This window comes from Apteryx rowi, unplaced genomic scaffold (assembly GCF_003343035.1).
Source record: "Apteryx rowi isolate R43461 unplaced genomic scaffold, aptRow1 scaffold_173, whole genome shotgun sequence".
NCBI classification, from domain to species: domain Eukaryota; kingdom Metazoa; phylum Chordata; class Aves; order Apterygiformes; family Apterygidae; genus Apteryx; species Apteryx rowi.
The window spans coordinates 1,069,200-1,090,575 of NW_020448008.1; the positions used below are offsets into that span (position 1 = coordinate 1,069,200).

The window sequence follows — 21,376 nt, forward strand, 5'->3', positions numbered from 1 at the left end:
TAGCAGTACAGAGAGCAAATTACAAGCTGCATTAAAGGTAAAGTGAAAAGTTCTTGTTTTATTTTGAAAAGCTTTAATCACAAGGTGTTGTTATAATCCACAGCTAAGAGGATGAGTAGTTCATAAAAGATTTGTTTAGCTGAAGAATTTTGAAAAAAGTGTCATTCCAATTTTGGTTTCATTATTTAATGAACATTTGATGTTGCACTCCAGAAGCCTTGATATGCCAGTATCTTGACCTTCTGGGTTTTGTTGTTGTTGTTTTGGGAGGAGGGGATTACAGAGGCTCTCCCTGAATTTTTCTTTTTAATTTGTATGATTTCATTTGTCATCTGACATTGTTTTACTACTTATGAGTTTTCCTTTTATTTAAAGCAAAGGCTTACATACATTTGAAATAGTTATTTACCTCTAAGATTTTATATGTGGACTGTGTTTGCATTTTATACATTACTATTCATCCCTTGACTCCATTTATAAACTATGGACTTGAGCTTTGGTGCTTATGTGGTTGTGATGCTCTTGAGAGCTAAGAGCTGCCATCCCTCTGTTCAGTTGCGTCTTTGTTCCAGGCAGCTGCAGATGCCAAACATTTATCTGGGACCTTTGCACGAAGAGTGATAAATAGAATTATCATAAAACAATGTCCTATGTGTTTTTTGGTCGGCTTTCTTTAGTTTCTGTCTCTTGTAACTTGAGGAAGCGTGTCAGTAAACTTGCAACATTTCTGTTACAAAATGAATTACTTAACGTCAATTGCCATCATTAGTTGCTTAATGGGATCGGAAGATCTTGAAGTAGGAACAGTTTATGTCTTAGTCTTTTGTAACTTGAGCAGTTCTCTTACTGAAAGATCTTAGCAAAACACATGAGCTTTGTTCTGCTACACTGCTGTTCTGGCTTCTGTGTCAAATAACTCATCAGCCATCCAAATCACCTGTGATAGGTTTACTGAAACTACTCTTCTTCATTTGGCTCTTCTTTCCCCTAGAACGGATGGGCTTGTTTTGAATGTGATGAAACATCCTGTCTTAAATATGATCCTGTGGTTCAGAACAATTGTTTGGCTAGACAGTTTGCTATGCTTAATTCGTGGAGAAAGACTCTTGCTGTAGGGATATGGAGACCTTTGAAACCTCTTGCTTTTATGGAAAACTCCTTATTCTCATGTTCTCACTAAAAATAGGAGTGTCCTTGGGTCTGTGATCTGAAGGGGTGGAATGTGGTCTTTCATTTAAATATTGTACAAACTAAAGTTAGACAGGATGATGTAATGTCCTGTACTGTTGGTTGGTATTTTAAATAAAAATATGACTCTAGCTGATTTCTATCTTTCTGGTTGAATTGAAACATTGTGTTGCTATAAATATTTATGGTACAACTCCCTTAAATTATATTAGCTATTTGTAAATAGCAATTTTTTTTGCAAGCATGAAGCTCTTTTGCAGAACTGCATCCTTAGGAACAGCTCTGAACAGATTATTTTGGTTGTGTCCAGGTACAGAAAGTAGTAGCTATATAATGGTTAGCAACATTACTGCATGAAAGAGGAAGAAAAGCAGGAAAGAGCACACCAGTCAGACAACTGCAAATGCATTTCATGTAGGAGGAATGTAGTTACCTCTGTTGATGTATTGCCAGGAAAATGGAACAAATTCTGCTTTTTTGCAAATAATCATAATTTAGAGGTGTCCTCCCAGCAGGTTGCACTGAGTCATTCCCCCTCTGCTGGAAACTCCTCTAGTGGTTTTGTTCAGCCCAGTTAGTAGATGAGATTTACTGAGGTGGGGAAAAAGAGAGAAAAAGGTATTTCTTAAGCTTCTTAGGGAGCTGTTCTCCTGAAGAGTCTTATTGTCCGTCTCCCTCCACAAGTTTGGATTGTTCTAAACAGAGAGGACTTCTTGTGCTGGGGGGGTGGGGGGTGGAGGGAGGGGTTAAAACACCTTTTCTCCTTTCTTGAGGCTGGAATAATTTGCTCATTTTCCCCCTTTCTTCTCCTTTCAAGTACTGCCCAGTTTTCCACTATTCTTCAGAAGTAATTACCAATTGATGGTGAATTTGTTAGCCAGTTTCTCTTTAAAGCAYGTATTTCAGTTTTGTTCAGAGGCAGAGTTTCTAGTAAAACTAATTCATTGGTTTGGTAGATGAAAACCAACCCTGAGTTTCCACAGCTTCGTTATACTCCAAGGCAAGCCAGAAGTGTGAAGAGACGTAAGCCCTATGTGACCTGCCCAGTTGGACTGTTAAATGCTGGCTCAAGTGCTTATGCTGTTTAAACCCAACTCCTATAAATGTGGTTTCTTAGCTAGTAAAGAATCCCAGTTCAAGACAGAACCTGACATGTCTTGTGGAGTAATAGAGGGCTTAATAGACCAAATGTTTTGCAAAATGGAGTTTACATTCCTCACCCACAACTCTGAATCATCTTTGCAACTCAGAGCTTGTCTCTCTTGCTTTTTAAGTATTGCTCAAAAATGCCATGTGAGGGGCATGATATTTATTTGTGACTGAGGAGACAGTTGGGGATCCTTTGGTTTAGCTGAGCAGGCTGTTACCAGACTTCTGGAAACTTGAGTAAATCAAAACAGCAAATTGCATTTCAAAACCTCTTTTTAATTCTGTCTTTGACTGTAACTGCTGGCCAGAAAGGGCCTGTCATTGTGGTCCAGTTACTAAACTAATTGCATCAATTTTCAGCAGAACTTCTGTAATTTTTCTTCCCTTTTTTCTTTGGCCATTGTAAATGCAGACATCTCTTCTGACTGAAGAATTGAGCAGCAAATCTTTTCACAAAATTTGAATAGGGTTATCTCATTGAAGACAGCTTGTGGCTTAAGCTCTCAAAGTTCCAGGCTGATAAGTGAAGCTGAATATTAGATGATTAGGTGCTTCTTAACGTCTTTAGTTATTTTTATATATATATATATATATATATATATATTTAGTGTGTCTGTGTGTGTGTGTGTGTATATATATATGTATATATATATTAAACAATATAAATAAAAACACACACGTGTAGAGAAATAAAAATTAGCTTTTGGGGGGAAAACTATCTGTCTCAGTGAGGATCATGCTCTGAAGCGTTTTTGTTTTTAAAAAACTTGATTTTCCTGAAGAGTGGTGGTGGTGGGATCTAAATTACTTTATCTTCAGGACGGTAGTTTGTCTCTTCCTGCAGGTCAGTGTTGACCACAGTGTGCTGTGGGACAGTTATCGAATGATCATGACAAGTAAGTGGTGGTACAGTGTAGAAAGGGTTCTTGTATCCAGTGGAATTTCGACTGGTTTGTGTCACGTGAACTTTAGTAGCGGAAGTGTGTGGAGTGCTGTGGAAATGTCCTGGTTAGATGGCATCTACCAAAAGAGGACAGTAGTGAGCACTTGGTATTGCTGTAGCCAAGTGGAAGATTCAGCACCCATGGGTGTTTCTCTCACCAGCCTTAGCATCTTTAATATCTTCTAATAGTACTGGAAAGCAGAAGATAGCACTGAGCACTGGGAGAAGCTGGAGAAAATTTAGTCCTTCCAACAACCCTTCTGATTGCACCAAATTTCCTTTCCCTTTACTGTTTTGAACATTTTGGCACCTGACAATACAGGCTTATATTATGCCCATTGCTATAAATGCTCAGGCAAGTGGTTTCTGCACATCTAATTTCAAAAAACAGCTACTGATTGTGTGATAATTTCACGTGTTTTATTCTTTTGACAATCAGAAGGCATATTTGTCATTGGTAATTTGCATGGTTCCGGTAACATTGTATATACCATCGAGAACTATGCAGTTAAAATACCAGAATAGTCACTTGCCTCAGACCAGAAGAGAAGACAGAGCAGAAAGGGTGTGCCAAAGTTATATTTCCATAGTAACTTTGCCCTAGCTTTCCTACTGTTGTTTAGCTCTACCAGTGATAACAACAGTGGGAGGGTTAGTATAGATAAGGCATAGATAGATAATGCAGGTATTTCACAGCAACAAAAGAAGGGAGAAAATATATATACAGAAATGGACACTGGCCGTTATCCAGGCAAAGTGGATTTTTAGGGTATGTTTACTTGAGTGTAAGTAATTTTGTATCATTTGTAATACATGCTTTGTTCTCTTCCTACATGTTTACAGTAGATTAGAAGCGTGCATTCATTTGGTTAACCTAACCTGAGAGGTGATAATTTCTTCATATATGCTCTTTTGGTCTCTTGAGACCTCTGTACATAGTCTAGTCTTACAGCAGCTTCCATGTTCTTGCTAACAAGTGAGGGGAGGTTCATAAGATTATACTAAAAGACAGATAGTACAGGAATTGGATCCATTGGTGCTGAATAAGCTTCCTTTGTAGCATAACTTGTTTCACAGAGGTTGCCTTTCCCTAGAGGCTAGGAAGTGATTCACTTTCAGTGTTGCCTCAGTAGGGGCTTAAAAAGTGTGGAAACACTCTGATTGCCTTAATGAAGAATGCTAAACTAGTTTGCTTATGATAGAGCTTGCTTAAAATGCCCCAAAAGGGAGAAGCAAAACTTTTTGTCAGCCAATCACAGAATCACTGAATGGTGAGGTTGGAAGGGACCTCTGGAGATCATCTAGTCCAACCCCCCTGCTCAAGCAGGGTCACCTAGAGCACGTTGCACAGGATTGCATCCAGGCRGGTTTTGAATATCTCCAGAGAAGGAGACTCCACAGCCTCTCTGGGCAACCTGTTCCAGTGCTCTGTTACCTTCACAGTAAAGAAGTTTTTCCTCATATTCAGATGGAGAACTTGGTGTAGCTATTCTTCACTTGTGTTAATCTGATATCTTTTGACAAGCCTGATAATATTGCTTACTGTGCATATGCTCAGTCATGGAGTTATTGACCATGTTTGGTGGATTGATTTTTATGCTTTACGATGCTGGATATATACAGCACTGTGTTTCTTAATAGATGTGTAGACATGACAACATGTAATGTGCTTTTGTGGCCAAACTGAAGAAGAATCTTGAGACTCTGATACTGATGTCAGCATTGTGTAACATTTGTGGGCCTTTGTGGAAAAATAGTTGATTATTATGGATATAGCTGGGGAACAGTTTTGACTCTTGTCTGGCAAGACTATAGTAAAGCATTTCTTGATGTAATCTTGCTTCTGTGGGAGAACTGGGGAGTGACTTTACCAAAAACTTGCAACTTTCTGCATACTCTTTAGAAGTTTTAATCCAAATTTTTCCTTTGGCTCTTGGGATCTGTCCAGAGCTACAAGACCACTCCAGGGCTGGCTCTAGGCATAGGCTAGGCAAAGCAGGTGATTGCCTATAAGAGCAGGTTGGCTGAGGCAGGTGCTGACACCAGCGTCCAGCCCACTGCTTCCTGTGCTTATGCTAAAGCTCTGCAGGGCCAAATTGATCCCTTCTGCTGGCCTGGGAGATTGTGGGTGGGTTGGAGGATGGCGAGGGAGGCAGTTTGCAGCTGGAATTGGAGCTGCTTTCTGAAGTAGGGCACCCCCCATCACATTTTTCCAGCAGTGGTAGAAATACCAAGCCTGGCTCTCCTGGTGCCTACTCCAAACTCTCTCCTCTTTACTATGCCAGGAGGAGAAAAGATCGTGGCCAGCCCTCACTGTTCACCCCATCTTTGATGTGGCCAAGGTCAGTTTTGCCTGTGCTGCAGAGAAATCTGGAATTWGCTCTAGCTGCTGGAGCTGAAATCAGACACCGCTGATTCAGTAAAAGGGGTGCTGCAGGACTCTGCTCTCAGTGCAAGAAAGTTTGTGTTTAAATCTAGCTTCTCTAGAGCCAGGTCTTTCAGGAAGAGTCATCTGCTGGTATGCATTGCACAAAACAAATATCGGTGTGTGAGTGACTAGGAAGAGACTTTAAGGAGTCTAAGCATCATCTGCTGCCCCAAACGCAGAGGCCTTATATGCTATGTATTTTTGTTTGCTTAACTGGTGGAAGAACCAAGGCAACACCGAAATTCTTCACCGCTATTGCTAGCATTGTGCTGTCCATTTGCTTTCCAAAGCAAGGTCTCCCTCTTCTATGAGTGCCTCATGATGTCCTAAGCTTCAAATGCAGGGCAAAGGCCTATAGTCTAAATGTGGCCTAGATTTAAAATTCATTTAATTTTTGTGAATAATAATGAGCTTTCTACTGTAGCGCCAAGTACTGTAGTCAAATGGTGTGCTATGGCACACTGGCAGCAGCTGCAAACATCTGGTTCTTCTCAGGAGCTTTCAGCACTCTGAGTAATTCACAAAGCTTGTATGAAGTTATGCATCAGTCTGTGGAATGTCTTTCTACCTTATATGAGCAACCAGTGGGACTTCTTTCTCAAGAGTCCTAGATAGAAAAGACTTTTTTTAAATGAGATCATTTAATTCCTTTGTTATAGAGCCAGAGGATTATTCCTTACCCCAGTAAGTTCTCTAGTGCTTTGACAGTTTTTAAATGTTTGGACCAATGCAGCTTCTGTTACTTTAGAAACTGTCCCACATTCTTATAGGTTTTCTGCATGAGAGTAATTTTCCTAATAATCTATCACTTCTCTTCCCCCCCCCCCAAATAACTGATTGTTTTTTAAACAACACTGCTACATATTGTGGGTGGGTRTTACATATTCTGCATGGGTAGTCAGACTGCTTTGGATCCAAGTATCTCACTCCCCTTCATTATGTTTTAGTAGCCTTTTCTAATGTGTTGGTGTGTGCCTTCAAGCATGTTCTCAGTGTATGAAATATCAGTTCATTTGCAGAAATATTTGCAAACCTGCATAATTAATGTGGATTTCATTAGCATAGTATTTAAAACATAAAATAATAAAGCAAGCCAAAGTGTAATCACTTTGGCAATTTACTAGACATCTACTACTTCAAAGCATTTGTAATGTTACTTCCTTCTGTCTGTATCAAAGCCTGTAGATATGCCGTGTTGCCATGGTATTCTTGTCAAACATTGTGCGTGTGTTGAGGAAATGTCTTTTAAAATGTTCATTTAAGATTTAGTCTTTTGTAAGGTTTTCATTCCAGCTGGTCAAATATTGTGGTGGAATATTATTTTGAGAATTTTTTGAAACTCAATATTGCTCTTCTTCGGAGCACTTAGTCATAGGGTGTAGAAAAAGAGATATTTTCTTGACATTTCACTTTGCGTATCAAATACAAATGGACCAAAAAAGCATCAACCAGGACAGCTAGAACACTAAACTGCTACTCAGAACTGACTTTAAGCATAGCCATTTTTGGAAAGCATTGCAAAACCAGCTATTATATTTCCCTTACCTCCCTCCACTAGTCAGAGGTTAGAAAGCTAGAAACCTTTTAAAATCTCCCTAATCAGCTGCTTAAGATTGTTTGTTTTGGTTTTAGTTTTCCTTTTTTAATAGTAAGCTATATGTAAACTTAAGTTTCTGGCTTCTGCGTAAGGATTGCGCTTTTATATTTATAAAATATATATATATATGGTAGCTATCCAAGAATGTAAAATCTGTCATCCTAAACCAGTTGCAGGAGCTGTCATGCCACTAAACTAAAAAGCAAACAAATAACCCGCCCCCTCACCCCCACCACCCAAAAGCAAAATTGGAGTTTTGTCGGGATAGCAAAGGTCATTCTGGCAAAACAATGCAAATAAATATCACAGCTCAAGTGAAGACAGCAAAAAGAAATAGAAATTATTAAATATAAAATGTAAGATGGTATCAGGAATTGAAGCAATTGATGGCCAACTTCAGCTTAATATATAGATGCACTTTTTTTTTATTATTATTTTTTTGCCAGCAGACATGAGCAAGCTCAACTCATACTGTGAGATGTATGGCTGCAGTTAAGCCACTACTGAGCCTGGACTGCTGAGGCCTGCTGAGAGACTCTGGGGGGTTCCAGACACATCTGGATACAAGCATCTGCCTGCCATGTAGATACTCACATAATACAGGATATCAATTTTGCTGGGCTACTATAAAGTGAAGGATGGAAGGATAAGGATATAGAAGAAAACTCTGCATTAAGCATAGGTTTAGAGGCATCACTCAGCTCACAGGAGTTGACAGTCAAGGGAGTTGTCCAGAAATGAGGTTCTGGGACAGTCTCTTATATTTGACATAGAGATTAACAGGGTAGTGCTGGAGTTGATACTTATTTTAAAAGATTAAAACCTCACATACTTCTGGAAAAAGCTGGCTGTTAAGCTTTGTGATTGCAGTAATCTCCTTCTAGGGGACCTTTTTTGTAATTGGCCAGTTGGCTTTTTTAGGGGGCTTGGTGGGGAAGGTCAGCTTCACTCTAAGAAGAATGAGGTATGCTCTGCCACACTGATTTCTCTGGTTTTGTGGTTAACAGCTTAAAAGAAGCTTTAATTTAGGAATTTTAGTATTAAAGCAGAAATCTTTGGAGTTCCTGTACACTGTCTGAATTTGAATATGGCCAAAGTAGAGTTGTTTTGTAGACATGGCATGGTGTGTACTTTTTATCCAGTGTTCTTAGTGTGTTTATAAAACATTTAAAGTTTCAGAAAAAAGTTTTGGCATGAAATAACTACTATCATTGTTTCACTAGGGAGATAATCATGGATTAATTCACATTGCTGACAGTCCCGCAAGAAGCCAGTGACTAACTTGGAAACGCAGTCTTAAGTTATTGGTGTCTTAAGCTTGTATTTCATCTGCATTAGAATTGTTCCTTTTCTCATTGTCTCTAACTTCTGACTCTTTCATGAGTGTTTGGTAGTGCCTATCTCTTGTGTTGTACTGAAATCGGGCAGCTAGAGTCCATGAATAGTTAAAACTTCGGTTTAGGCATTACTTAGAGCCTTGGAAACTTTTCTTAAGTAAATTGACTCTTCAGTCCTGAGGCCCTTTTCCTGGAATGTTCATCTGCTACGCCAAGATAAGTACGTTGAGAACTGGACCAGATGTAACCATCTACAGTTGGTTAGATGCATGCAACTGGATTGACAACTGTGATTTGGCTGGAAGGAATGCTGTGGGAGTAGGGCAACTTGCCATCAGCCACAAATGTGGTCATGAATGTCTAGCAAGGTGAGCAGAATGAAAAGGCACGAGGAATCCCGTAAAATGGGAAAGAAAATCGAAAGGACCCAATTTGACATTTCATGAACTTGCTCTCCAGTCAGTTACTTCTCGGTCAACTTTGCTTACACGAGTGAAATCTTGCTGGAATGGCTGAACACTGAGCTTGTCTCCTAACCTTTACAGAAAATACAGATGTGCCCAAATAAGAGAACTGTGCCAGGTAGCTCAGTCTCAGTGTGGTTTTGATGATCACATGTTACCTCATGCGACATGTAGCTCTTTCTGTCCCAAAGTGCCATAAGACTGCAGTTATGGTCTGCAAACAGTTATCTGTGCAAACAGAACACTTTTCAGAAGCTGCAAAGATCTGTTTGTAGATAGATATGGACTTTTTAAGGCGGGGGTGGATGACTCCTCACTTTTGAATCCTTATCATGCTTTGTACACATCAGTTAGATCTTCAGAGTGTAGATACAATGAGTGGAAGGGTGGAATATTTTCTCTAAGAGGAGAAGACCTGAACACAGGCTGCAGTTCTTTGCTGTTTATGTAACCTAACAAATAGAAGGTGATGTAGGGTTATAGGGGAGCTATATGACTTTGTTTTAGAAGATGGGTTTTTCAGCATTGGGTTTAGGGCTCAACCTGCAGCTATTTCAGCAGAAAAAGCTGTGGAGGACGAAGGATAGCAAACACTTTCAGCAGGAAGAAGCAGTTATAAAACTTTACATATGTAAAAGGCTACTTGTTTAGAGTTAACATGACTATAAGTAGACAGAGGCTGATGAAATGATGTTACCTTTCTAGAAGGTGTATTTACAACCTTTGTAGTTGTAAATGTAAAGATTGTTTTCCTCTAAAGTTGCTTTCAGTTTTTACTTCCCTTCTTTTAAAAGTCTTGGCTTCTTTTACTTGCAGTGTTAATTCTAGCATGTTCATTAACTTTTGTTTATTCAGTATTCAGACAATCAGGTAGGCCTTCCAACAGATTTATCATTTTACTTGTGTGAATAATATATAATGTACGTTTACTGTGTGACAGTTTCTTGCCATTTATGTAACCTGACAAATAGAAGGTGATGTAGGCGTATAGAAGTGTATAGACCTAATTTAAAAAAAAAAAAAAGTCAGTGACCAAGCAGAGTTCTTCTCTGGTTTCCGAGTTTTGCAGTTACCACCAAAGCAATCCACTTCAACTAATTCCCTGCCGTATGATGAAGAATGATATAACCTACTGATCAGTTGTGTTATTTCAGGGCCCTCTTTAAGCTTGCTCCACAGAAATGCAAATTGTTACAAATTCTAGTGTAGAGAAGGCTGCCTTAACCCTAGCTGTAATGTAGTAACTCAGGCTAGTAGCTCTGAAGATTAACTCCCTTACATTCCTACCCGTAAGGTCAGTTATGATGGTAATGAATTGCTGATAACAGGGTATAGCAATTTAAAAAGTCGACCTCTGTATTTAGCTTTGCTTCAAATTCGCAAACTGTAACTAGTGTTATGCCTTAGGCCTTCTGGTTTCACTTGTGGTGCCATTAAATATTTATGTTGTTCTTATTCACATACTTGTCGTATTGGGTCAAAAGCCTTCGTTGTTTGTTTAGATAGTTGAGCTAAAGTTTGCCTCCAAGTCCTAATTTTCAGGAAGGATGCTCTTCATCAGACTTGCAGCTTTTCAAAGGGACTTTGCTCATAAAATCAGAATTCTGCAGCCAACACAGGCCTTAGAAATATTGCAGAAAAAAGTTGAAGTGCATTGTCAGATATAATATGACTTTAAATGATTATGAATGACAGGAACATGAAAATTAAATTTTTCATTTGTGTGTTCTTATTTTTTTCCCTAGGTGGCATTGGCAGGGTTGTCAATGGTGCTTTTATGGTATTGAAAGGTCATCGGTCAATTGTAAACCAAGTCCGGTTTAATCCTCATACTTATATGATCTGTTCTTCTGGCGTTGAAAAGATTATAAAGGTAAGATTAATTATCAGAAAATGTGCTGTTTCAATATTTAAGGAAGAAACACTTTCTTTTGCGCAGGGCCATTCTTTTCCATGCCCATCCTCTCAGCTCATTTTATTTCTTTGTAAGGTGGTATGTCTCATTAGCTGGCTAAACTGATGCAGTTTTTATCAGATGTTTCAACTTTAAATCCCTCCCCTCCCCCCCAGTTTTAAAGACTTTAGAGGTAAGGGATAAGACCTGAATTTCCTGGATTTGTACCTTGAAAAAGGAATTTGTTTCCAGTTTCATTCTGTATGCAGCTAAAGTATTCTACAAACAGTCCATCTCCTGAGAGTTTGGTCATAGCTGTACTATGTAATCTCCTAAGACTTCTGATACTTTGGGCTAAAATTTAATAAAATTCTCTCTGAACAGTGTAGTTGAGCCTTAGCCTATCCTGACCTAGCTGAACTTGGCCCAAAAATTGCCTCATGTGCCTTTCTGTAATTTTTACTTCTAAGTATATGCTTCTGCTTTGGAACAATTTACCATAACTTTCTGTGGCTTCCAGAGGGAGGAGAACTACTGCCTTCCACTATCTGTCTTTTCTGAATCCTATGATAATTTACACTATTTTTAGAAAGTTTGGGCCTCATTGTGTGGATTGCAAAGAGAAGACAAGCTTTGTTAGATTCTTGAACTTCCTTTCCTTAGAGAAAGATGGAGAGTCTCCTGGGAGCAAGGCAGAAACTTTGTTTCTAACAGCAGAGGTTTCTTAGGGGGAGAACAGAGGGATAGGGGAGTCTGTGCTACACTAATGCATTTTGCATTGCTGTAGAAATTATGCTATAATTTAGGTCTAACAACAAGAGGAAAGAAGATAGAACAATTTAATTTTTAAGTGGAAGAAAGAGAACTGATGCTGCTTCTAACTATTTGTTGAATGGCTTTATAAGAGTCTTGTCTGCAAATGGCCATAATTGAGGTCATTTGAGTACAAGTAAATGCTTTTAGTCAGCTACAAGTTGGATGAATGAACTTGTCCTGCCAAGGAATATTTTAATAGCCTGTAACTTAGGGACAGAACTGGCCCAAATCCCTCAGACCATGGCCCAACGCCCAACTGCATCACTTGCATTACAGCTACTCATAGCCTTTGGGATCTGATCCTACTTCAACTTTCCTTCTTCTCTGTCTTCCACTGGTACTTCAATTTGCTTTTTCACTTTTTCCTTCATCTGTGTCCCTCTGGCAGGTTTGTATCCAAATAGTTTGGTCACAAAATCTGTTAAATACAGGCCTTGAACAAAAGTGCATGGAAGAGTCTTAGCAGCTCATTGATTTTCAATTTCAAAGTAGTCAGCCTGCCACTGTTTAAAAGCAGTTTTGCTAGAGGAATTTTTTTTTTTGCTTTGGGACCTTAATTCATGCGATCTGAAGTCTCGCTTTTGGATTTTGGATCTGTTGATCCTTCACCCTGTGAGTCCTTCCTGCATGAGTGTGCTTTGACTGTTGGATTAGCATTGGTATAAACATTGCCTGTGCTGCTTTTGTGTACTTCCTCCCCCCCCCCCCAAATGATTAAAAGGTTAGTTCAATTAAGTGTCCAGTCACGGGTTGTGTAACTCTTTCGAAGACAGCTGTGCTTGAATGCTTCTTTAAAAGAGAATGCCTGTAGTGTCACAGTATGTGCAGGAAACTCGCTTAGCTGCTTTGAAGCAACAGAATTCCCCAAACACTGCAAGCTGGAAACAAATCAAGGGAAAAGTTTTCCACATATGAAGTGTATTAGCAAGACAGAACTTCTTACTCTTTGGCTGTATGTCAGTCTGGCTCAGCTTGTAATGCACCTTGTTTGGGGATCAGGTTGTCTTAAAGTTCAAGGCTGGTCTGTGTGATTTTAGTGAACAGCAGTTTCTAGCTGACCATATGGTGGTGATTTCTTTTTCACTCCAGCTATTGCTGCAGATGTCATTGCAAAAAGATAGGCTGGAGGCCACTAACAGTAAGGGAAAACAGAAGGAAACAGCCCAACAGTTCTCTGGAATGTACCCAATGCAAAGAGGAAAGAACAGCCTGAGGAGAGAGCCTTGAACGAGCACAGGAAAATGTGTCCAGGCTGAGGAGCTAGGGAGTAAGGAGGACACCATCAGAGTGGTAAACACAGGAATAAAGAGAGTGGTGGCTGGCAGGAAAGCCTGTGCAGGGGAGTGGTAGAACAGATGGGAGAGAAAGCTTGAAAACCAGTGGAAGATGGTTATTTACTGCGTTTAAAACAGCTCAGAACACATGTTCTTCCCTTTATGTCTGTCTTTCCCCCACGTAAATGCTCAATATGCTTGCCTGGATAAGTTGAGATGACAAGAGGAACAGCCATAAATAAAAACTATAGTTAGTTTTTTAAATCAGTTCCTTAAGCCTCCTTCCTTCCACTGTCTTTCAAGTATCTTCTAAAAAACGTTATGGAATTAAATTATGAAAGATAACTTCACAGTGGTTGGTTGATATTCCATTCCCTCAGTTGTAGAAACACTGTGATGAATTAAAAATGTGGATGCAAGCAGTTTTATCTGAGCTCTAATTTTTAGACTAGCTGGCCTAAATTTAGTACTTGTAGAAGTGAAGAACTGATAGCACCAGCATCTAGGCATGATACAGACAAGCCATTCAAGAATCCCACGTGCTTCTGCCAACACACTTGCTATTTTAATACTGATTCCAAATGAGATGCAAATTCATCTCAGGCCTAACCCTGCAGAAATAAACAACGCTCACAAGGATGACTTTGACCTTTGTGGTTGTGTTTTTGCTTTTGTTTTGTTTTAAGGAACCTGAAAGACTATAACTCAATAACTCAGTGGTTTATGCTTTGATTTCTGCTACTACTGAAAATATAATGGTTAAGCTGTTGAGGGTTGGATTTGGGGGGGGGAGGAGTTGTTAGTATTTAAGTGACAGGCTTCAGAAACCCAAAATGAGACTTAACAAGCTCATTAATAAAGCATACATGAAGCCTTGACTCCAGACAATGTGCTGGACACATCAACTCAGATGAATTGTTCATTGCCCTCCATTTCAGAAACCTGAACCTCAGAAGGATGGTATTGAAAAGTCCAGCTGTTAACTATAATTATCACTTTGCAGCAAACATTCACCACTAGGGCTAAGCAAAATAAAATAGAAAAATACCCCTTTCTCCTCAAGACATTAGGGTGTGCTGTCAGGAAAATGAATTGCATTGCAAAATAAACAAATGAGGCATTCCCTCTAATGTGTGGGACTTAGAGGAGTACCACAGAGAATTATGCAGTTAGAAGACAGTTTCAGAAAAGGTGAAATGGAGCCTAGCACGTAAGGAGTTTTAGAATGAAGACTTTTTTGTACTGGATCTTAAAAGAAAGGAAATACCTTTTTTTTTCCTTTTTTTTTTTTTTTTTGAGGATGACTATTGTAGGACCCATTTGTCTGAAAATCATCAGTGATAAAATATCAGAGATAGCAAAGTCTATTTGCCCTCATTGSTATGGTGACAGATTAATGTCATTGTGGCTAGCTGCCTCTGCTTTAACAGATAATCTAATATAGCTGGTTCCAATTATTGCCACACTAAAGGCATAACTACTTTTTTGTTTTAAACTTTGAGGTTTTGACACCATGTAGTACAAGCAATTTAGTGATGCCCTTTGCAGCATCTCTGCTCAAGTGGATAGAGAAGCAGTTTTGTACTCCTCTTTTCTGTTGTTCCTATTTTTATATCCAGACTTGGGGCATCAGTGACTAATATCCAGTTCCTTAGTCCTCTGACAGAGAAAGAACTTCTTAATATCCTTCAATAGGATGATTTGCCAACTTATTTTCTCCACTTTGCTCACCTTCTTCCTTGACATAGCATCAGTCAGAGGACAAGAAAAAGGCAAAGGCAGTCCATTTACTAAGGAACCCATTTCAGGTGCCGCAGAAACAGCTCTGGCCCAATTGCTACTAGTTTAAAGGCTTTCTAGTTTTGTCAAGGAAAAAATTCTTAGTCTAATTTTTTTTCTGGGGCCCTGATGGCCTTTGCACTCCCCAGCAAAAAGTAGAGAGATTAATCTCCAGTGCCATCTGATTCTGTACAAAAGATGTTTATGGGAATAAATCCTGAAGTTCCCCGACTTCCCCTTTTTATTTACTCCTTCTCTCTGAACAAATACATCTTGGTGGAATAGTCCCACTATGAACTCTTTTCAGCTATCTTTTCAATATTTAGCCCTGTTTTATTTTCTCTGGTGCTTGCAGAGTGAGCAAAAAAGCTTTTGGTAGCAATAGCAGCAAGGATGTGGAATCTCTCTGAGCTCACTTAATATACTTTTTTTTAGATGACTTCTCTTCATAAATAAACCYTTTTCCAAAGTGACTTCAGAGCAGCCTCCTTCTCCTGCACTTATATTGGCTCATACAAAATCTAAGTGTGTTCTAATTTTCTTGAAAAAAGTCTTAGCAAAATCCAGGAGCTAACTTGCAATGATGCTACGTGTCTGAGAAACTTAAAACTTGATCTCCTCTTAAAAGTAAATACTGCCTAGGCAATGCTGCACCTGAAAGAAATTCAGGAATCCGTCTTTGACAGGGAGACAAGAGAAACAGAAGAAAGGTGCCATCCCACGTAGAAGGCAAAAACAGCAAGCTACCATGATGAGGAGGCTTCCTCTGCAGTCTAGAAACCAGCAATAATTGTTATGACAACTCTATACTCAAGACGCAAAAACATATATGAGATGCTGAAAAGGATGGCAAAATGTATTCAGAGCAACAGTTTCATAAAACCTAATAATCAGGCTAACGCTGCTAGGACTACTTAAGGGCTGTGCAAGCATGCTTGTCCAAGCAAACAGCCTAGTTCCTGTGACATACGCTAAGCATAAAGCATATCCAAGAAGGTATATGCTTGTCAAATGCAAGGAGGTCTACTTGCTGAAATGCTCAACAGTGTGGCAAAGAGGGGAAAAGATCTGATAAATCCACTGATCAATCCGCATACACAGACAGAAAACTCTTTCCTACCTTGTCTTTGGGAAAGTGGGTCATGGGAAATAATTAGAGGATAAAGTGATGCTCTTTTTTTTCCTCTTGAACAGTTCAAAAATGCTAAGTGTGGTTGATAGAAGTCTAAGCATACTGGGCTTAGCAACACCTGCTCTTGGGCTGCAGTCTGTTTATCCAAGCCTCATATTTGTCCCCTGAACTACATTTCTAGTAAGTGCAGTGCCTGAATCAAGCAATGGAGAGTGTCTTCATTCTGGTTTCAAGTATTATATTAATGAACTGTACTGGAAGAGAATTTGCCTCAGTACTGCAAACAAAAAAAATTGCAATTAGAAATAGCAAATACACCTTGAAATCGAAGCACTTCTTAGAAATGGGCTAATGAAATGCAATGTAAAATTGCTTTGCTATTTGCTTAAAGGCAGTTTGATTTCTGTACAGAAAAAGGTGCATCTGCTGCAACCCACTTGAATTTTGGGATAGTCTTTTTTTACCTGCATGGCCAGATCATATGTGCAAGCCATGGTAACCATAAATTACATTGAGGATGCAAAACAAAAGCATTCAGGTTTGAGAGAATTATAGAAAAAGGTTACCTGTTCATCTTAAATTTGACTGTGTGAACAAGAAACAACAAAATAATTTATTTTGGTCCCTCCCCCCCCCCATACTAGAAGTGTAAGGTCTAAGGTCTTACTGAACACTGTTGAAATTCTCTAATACAGAATTGCTAGCATCTATTGGCTTTTTTTTTATAGTGCTTGTCATGATAGTATCAGATTATGTTGCATGTGTTAATTATGCATCTGTGAGATGAGTTATTATTCCATTTATTAACAGTTTTGTCTACTTGAAACAAAACATTACTAATTTCTTTTGGGAAGTGAATTGAATGTTTTTTGCCAAAGTCTTTTCCAGAAGGCCAACCTAGTATAGACAGCTGGCATAGAAAATTTTGCCCTGAGCTTGTTAGCCTGGTACAACAAAAGCATGCCTGAAAGCAGATATTTTATAATCAGAATGTTAAGACAGTGTTGTGGATAGGCTGCACACTTGACTACAGTAAGCGTTGTGCACCAGATTAGCATCAATCTAGAGAAAGGTGGTAGTGCCTGTTGTCCAAATGAGTGCCTTAAACATGTTGTCCCTGAATCTGTGAGTAAAAGTGAGAGAGATGAAGGAGATCTGACTGCTATGTTTGCTATGTATTGCCAGATTCTCAGGAATATTGGTAAGGCTTTTGGTCTTGAGGGGTTTTGGGTTTTCTTTTTTCCCTCCACACCAGGCAAAACTAAAGGAGGGTTAGGATGGCAGCACAGTCAAGACTGTTGATACTGATGAAATAATTTCATTTTGCAATGCTATTACCTCTCTTCACTTGAAAAGTAGCTTTCACTAAAACTCTTCTCCTTCACCTTTTACCTCTAACTAAAACAGCTGCAGCTTCTTGAGAGGATGTCAGGGAAAAAAAATGTTTTATTTCCTTCAGAACTGTTTGCTAAAGGGAATAGTGGGGGCCTGCTTTTCACCTCCATACATTCAGCTCCCTGACTGCTGCTCAGGTGTGACTGTGAGCTGGATGAAATGTTACTCTATATCACTGGCACAAGCAACTCTAGTTTCCTGGGAAACAAATGCCTTCATTAGTGCTAAGACTATATTGTAGGCAACAAACTATTCTTACCCTTAGTGAGTAAGCATCACCTATTACATARAAATAGAGCCCTGCAATTTGGGAGAAATTATTACACACTGAAACATTGCAGTGATGGAGAATTTGCAGTGTGATATCTTTACATTCTGGATGGACGAAGTAGATGTAGGAAAACACATTTATAAAGGGGCAAAGAAACATCTCTTTGGAATACATTTAAGTTTTGGTCTGGGGGTAAACAACTGTATTAATAAAAACAATCTGCAGCTTGCAATATTTCTTAATATTTGCTCTATTCTTCTATTTCAAATGCTTATAAAACTTTCAGTTCAAAGCAATGTGTATTTTTTGTTTTCTGTTACAGATCTGGAGTCCTTATAAACAGCCTGACTGCACAGGAGATCTGGATGGTAGAATTGAGGATGATTCCCGTTGCCTCTACACTCACGAAGAGTACATTAGTCTTGTGTTGAACAGTGGTAGCGGTCTGTCCCATGATTATGCCAACCAATCAGTCCAGGAGGATCCACGAATGATGGCCTTTTTCGACTCCCTGGTGCGCCGGGAGATCGAAGGCTGGAGTTCTGATTCGGACAGTGACCTCAGTGAGAGCACCATCCTGCAGCTCCATGCAGGAGTAAGTGAACGCTCTGCTTACAGTGAGTCGGAGTCTTCCGCCTCTTTGCATCATTCCCCACCACATGTGGCTGAAGAATCTGATGAAACTGCCTATAATTTAAGGGCCTTACGATCATCTGAATCCCCCTCAGCCAGAGAAGATGTGGCATCCCGTCAGCAGAGGCTCTCTGCACTGAGAAAGTATCAGGATAAACGTCTCCTGGCCCTTTCCAACGAGTCCGATTCTGATGAAAATACCTGTGAGGCAGAGCTAGACACAGACCTCTTTCCACGGCCACGGTCCCCAAGTCCTGAGGAGAACGAATCCAGCAGTTCCAGCAGCAGCAGCAGCACTGAGGATGAAGAGGAACTGAATGAACGACGCACGTCTATGAGGCAACGCAATGCACTGAGGCGCCGACAGAAGGTGCAAAAGGAAGAGAGGACTAGCACTAACACAGAGAATGTGACTCCCTACATAGGTGAGGATATCTATGACTACCCCCAGATCAAAGTAGATGATCTTTCTTCTTCTCCAGCTTCTTCACCTGAAAGGAGTTCAGCCAACAAGGAAGTTCTCAAAGAAAGGACCTCTCCTTGTTCAGACAGTGAGTCAGTGGAGAGAAAAATTTACAAAGCATACAAATGGCTTCATTATTCTTACATATCATATTCATCTGGTAAAGATGGTGAATCCTCCCGTGGAGATGGGGAAAATGATGAAGGGAAACCAGGAACTAGTGGAAGACATGGTACAGCACACTCATTAATTAAGGAAGATGCTAGGAACTTGAGTTCGGTAGTTCCTCACAGTTCTCCAGCTCTTCCTACTGAAAGCCACAACAAAGAAACTTTAAAAGAATGTGGTTTGATAGAAAATTCTAGTAATGGTCAAGCTTATGAATGTGACAGTCAGCGGCGGATGGAGGGTCAAGAAAACACATCTGAAGACTCCAGCAGCGGAGCTATAGAACATTCTTTTGAGACTAAAAAGCTCAATGGAAAAGCTAACTGCAAAGGGCTAACTAGTTGTACTGAAGAACCTTGCATTCAGACTGCAGGACTTCTGGAACAGAAAAATAGTCAGAACTGTCAACCAGCATCCAGCCATCACTCGCTGGTCCCTCCATTCTCCACTGTCTCCATCTGTAGCATGTCTGGTCATTGCTCCAGAAGCCAGACTGCTGACGGTGAGGAGAGGAGCCTTGACACTTCCTGTGTTAACCACAATAATGGCCACTTGCATCTTCGCCCTTCATGCTTCAACAATGGACAGAGTTTTGGAGAGCAGGAGACTGTGATTCAAGGACTACAGGTACATTCAAATGCTGATAATGGCAGCCTTGTACAGATGGGTGTGACCTTGCACAAAGACTGCTGCTTGTCTGAAATGGACTCTAACAGCTACAGTGTGAGCACAAGAGAGGATACTGCTGACTTGCATGCCACAGGCAGTGAGAGCACTCAGTCTCTCGGAGGACTGAAAAGGCACAGAGTGGAGTTGGAAGATGCAGATTCAGAGAATTCATCCTTAGAAAAGAAGTTAAAAACATGATAAATGCGAATGTCTGTCGTAGTGTGCACTCTCTCTCTAAAAAGGAAAAGGAAAAAAAAAGTATTAAAGGCACATAGAGCTTGGGTCTGAAACATTGCGTTTGAATCTCCATTCCATTCTTCAGTGGGTCTGTTTTAGATTGCCAATGGCTCATACTGTATAAAAATCCAACTTACTCCTTAATGAGACTGAGTCCAGTGTACCCATACAAGGTTCTGTTTAAAGTAAATCCTTATTAAGACGGTTGACTGAATTATTCTTGTGTGAACATGTGTCGTTTGTTCAGCCAACCAACTAGGATGGCTGCTTTGTAAGTTGTAATTGTTCTTCTGAGAAGGAATTTTTTCATACTGACACTTAGTACACATTACGGGCTGAAGAATGATTGAATTAGATCACACTGGTGGTAGTTTGGGGTGTGTTTCTTTGTGAGGAAAATAAAGAAGAAACCTTTCTGGCCCCTTAATTCTATTTCAGAAACTAAAGAAATGCAACCACAAAGGAGGATATTTTCAGAACTTATTTGTATCTGCAGAGGTGATATTTCATAAAGTACTTGCTTTTGATATAGTTCAGTGATGTTATTTTTATGCCAACAGAAAAGCTATGGGAAATGCTAAAGGAAACTTTAGACTGTTCCCATGGTGACATTCAATTTTGTTTTTTGTTTTTTGTTTTTTTTTTATAGAAAAGTACTGAATAACACAGTATCATCATTATACTAAAATGTGATTGCTTGGCAAGAGGAAGGTATAATGCTGTAGGCCTCACTTTAACCAAGGGCTATTAAAAATCGGGCATTGTAGCATGCCTTTCTATAAGCTTAACACACACATTCATTACTACTAGAATATGGCTCTGAGTGCTGGGATGCATCTTGACTGTGCTCCCACTGTGTGCTTACCTCTGACAGGCAGGGGGCAAAGAGAATACTGGAAAGATGGATAATCTAACCAATGCATGTTAACAGCAACACTTGGTAAAGCCTGAAAATACTGCTAAAACTTTCTTAGCTCATTTTGAGCTTAGAAACTAATACAAGCAGCTTGACATCAGAGGTCAGGAATGGTTTTCCACCGCTGTGGTGCAAATACTTAAAATGCTAGATGGGTGTATGGATTCCATCTAAGCAAGAACTGTGTGCATGTGAGAGTTTCAGAGAAATGGCCCTACGCAGGGCCATGAGGATAGCGGAGCTCGAGTCAGGCAATCAGAGTTTGTGCAAGGGAGTAGCTTTTGCCAGTTAGGTGTCATGAGCTTGGCATACTGTTCAAGGGAATTGAGTCTGTTGTTATCTGGACTCTGTTTTTAATGTAATGCACAGTGAGTCCCCTTAGTTCTGGTATGCTGTGAATTGGAGGAACTGCACTTGCTTCCCTAGCAACAAGGTAAGAGAGATCTGTGTGTGAAAGGAAAAGAAGCCAACACGTAAAGGACATAAATCACATGTTTGAGCCTTGCAGTGCTGACAAGAAAAGAAGATGCTTCTTTTGACCCTAGTAACTGCCACTGGCTTTCAAGCCCAGTATTCATGAAGGGCTAGCTTATTTTAAGGAATAGGGAGTTTTGCTTTGGATA

At 39.7% G+C, this 21,376-nt stretch overlaps 1 protein-coding gene across 5 annotated transcripts in view; it reads left to right on the plus strand.

Moving 5' to 3' along the window:
- The window catches only part of DCAF5 (DDB1 and CUL4 associated factor 5), a 77,901-nt gene extending 57,847 nt beyond the window's left edge, over positions 1 to 20,054 (plus strand). For all 5 annotated transcript variants that reach the window (XM_026060927.1, XM_026060929.1, XM_026060930.1 and 2 more), the window contains 2 exons: positions 10,852 to 10,979; positions 17,990 to 20,054. In XM_026060927.1, the coding sequence (XP_025916712.1) occupies positions 10,852 to 10,979; positions 17,990 to 19,798 (1,937 nt within the window). In that variant the 3' untranslated portion in view covers positions 19,799 to 20,054. The remainder of the gene's footprint in view (positions 1 to 10,851; positions 10,980 to 17,989) is intronic.
- Positions 20,055 to 21,376: the final 1,322 nt, after the last annotated feature.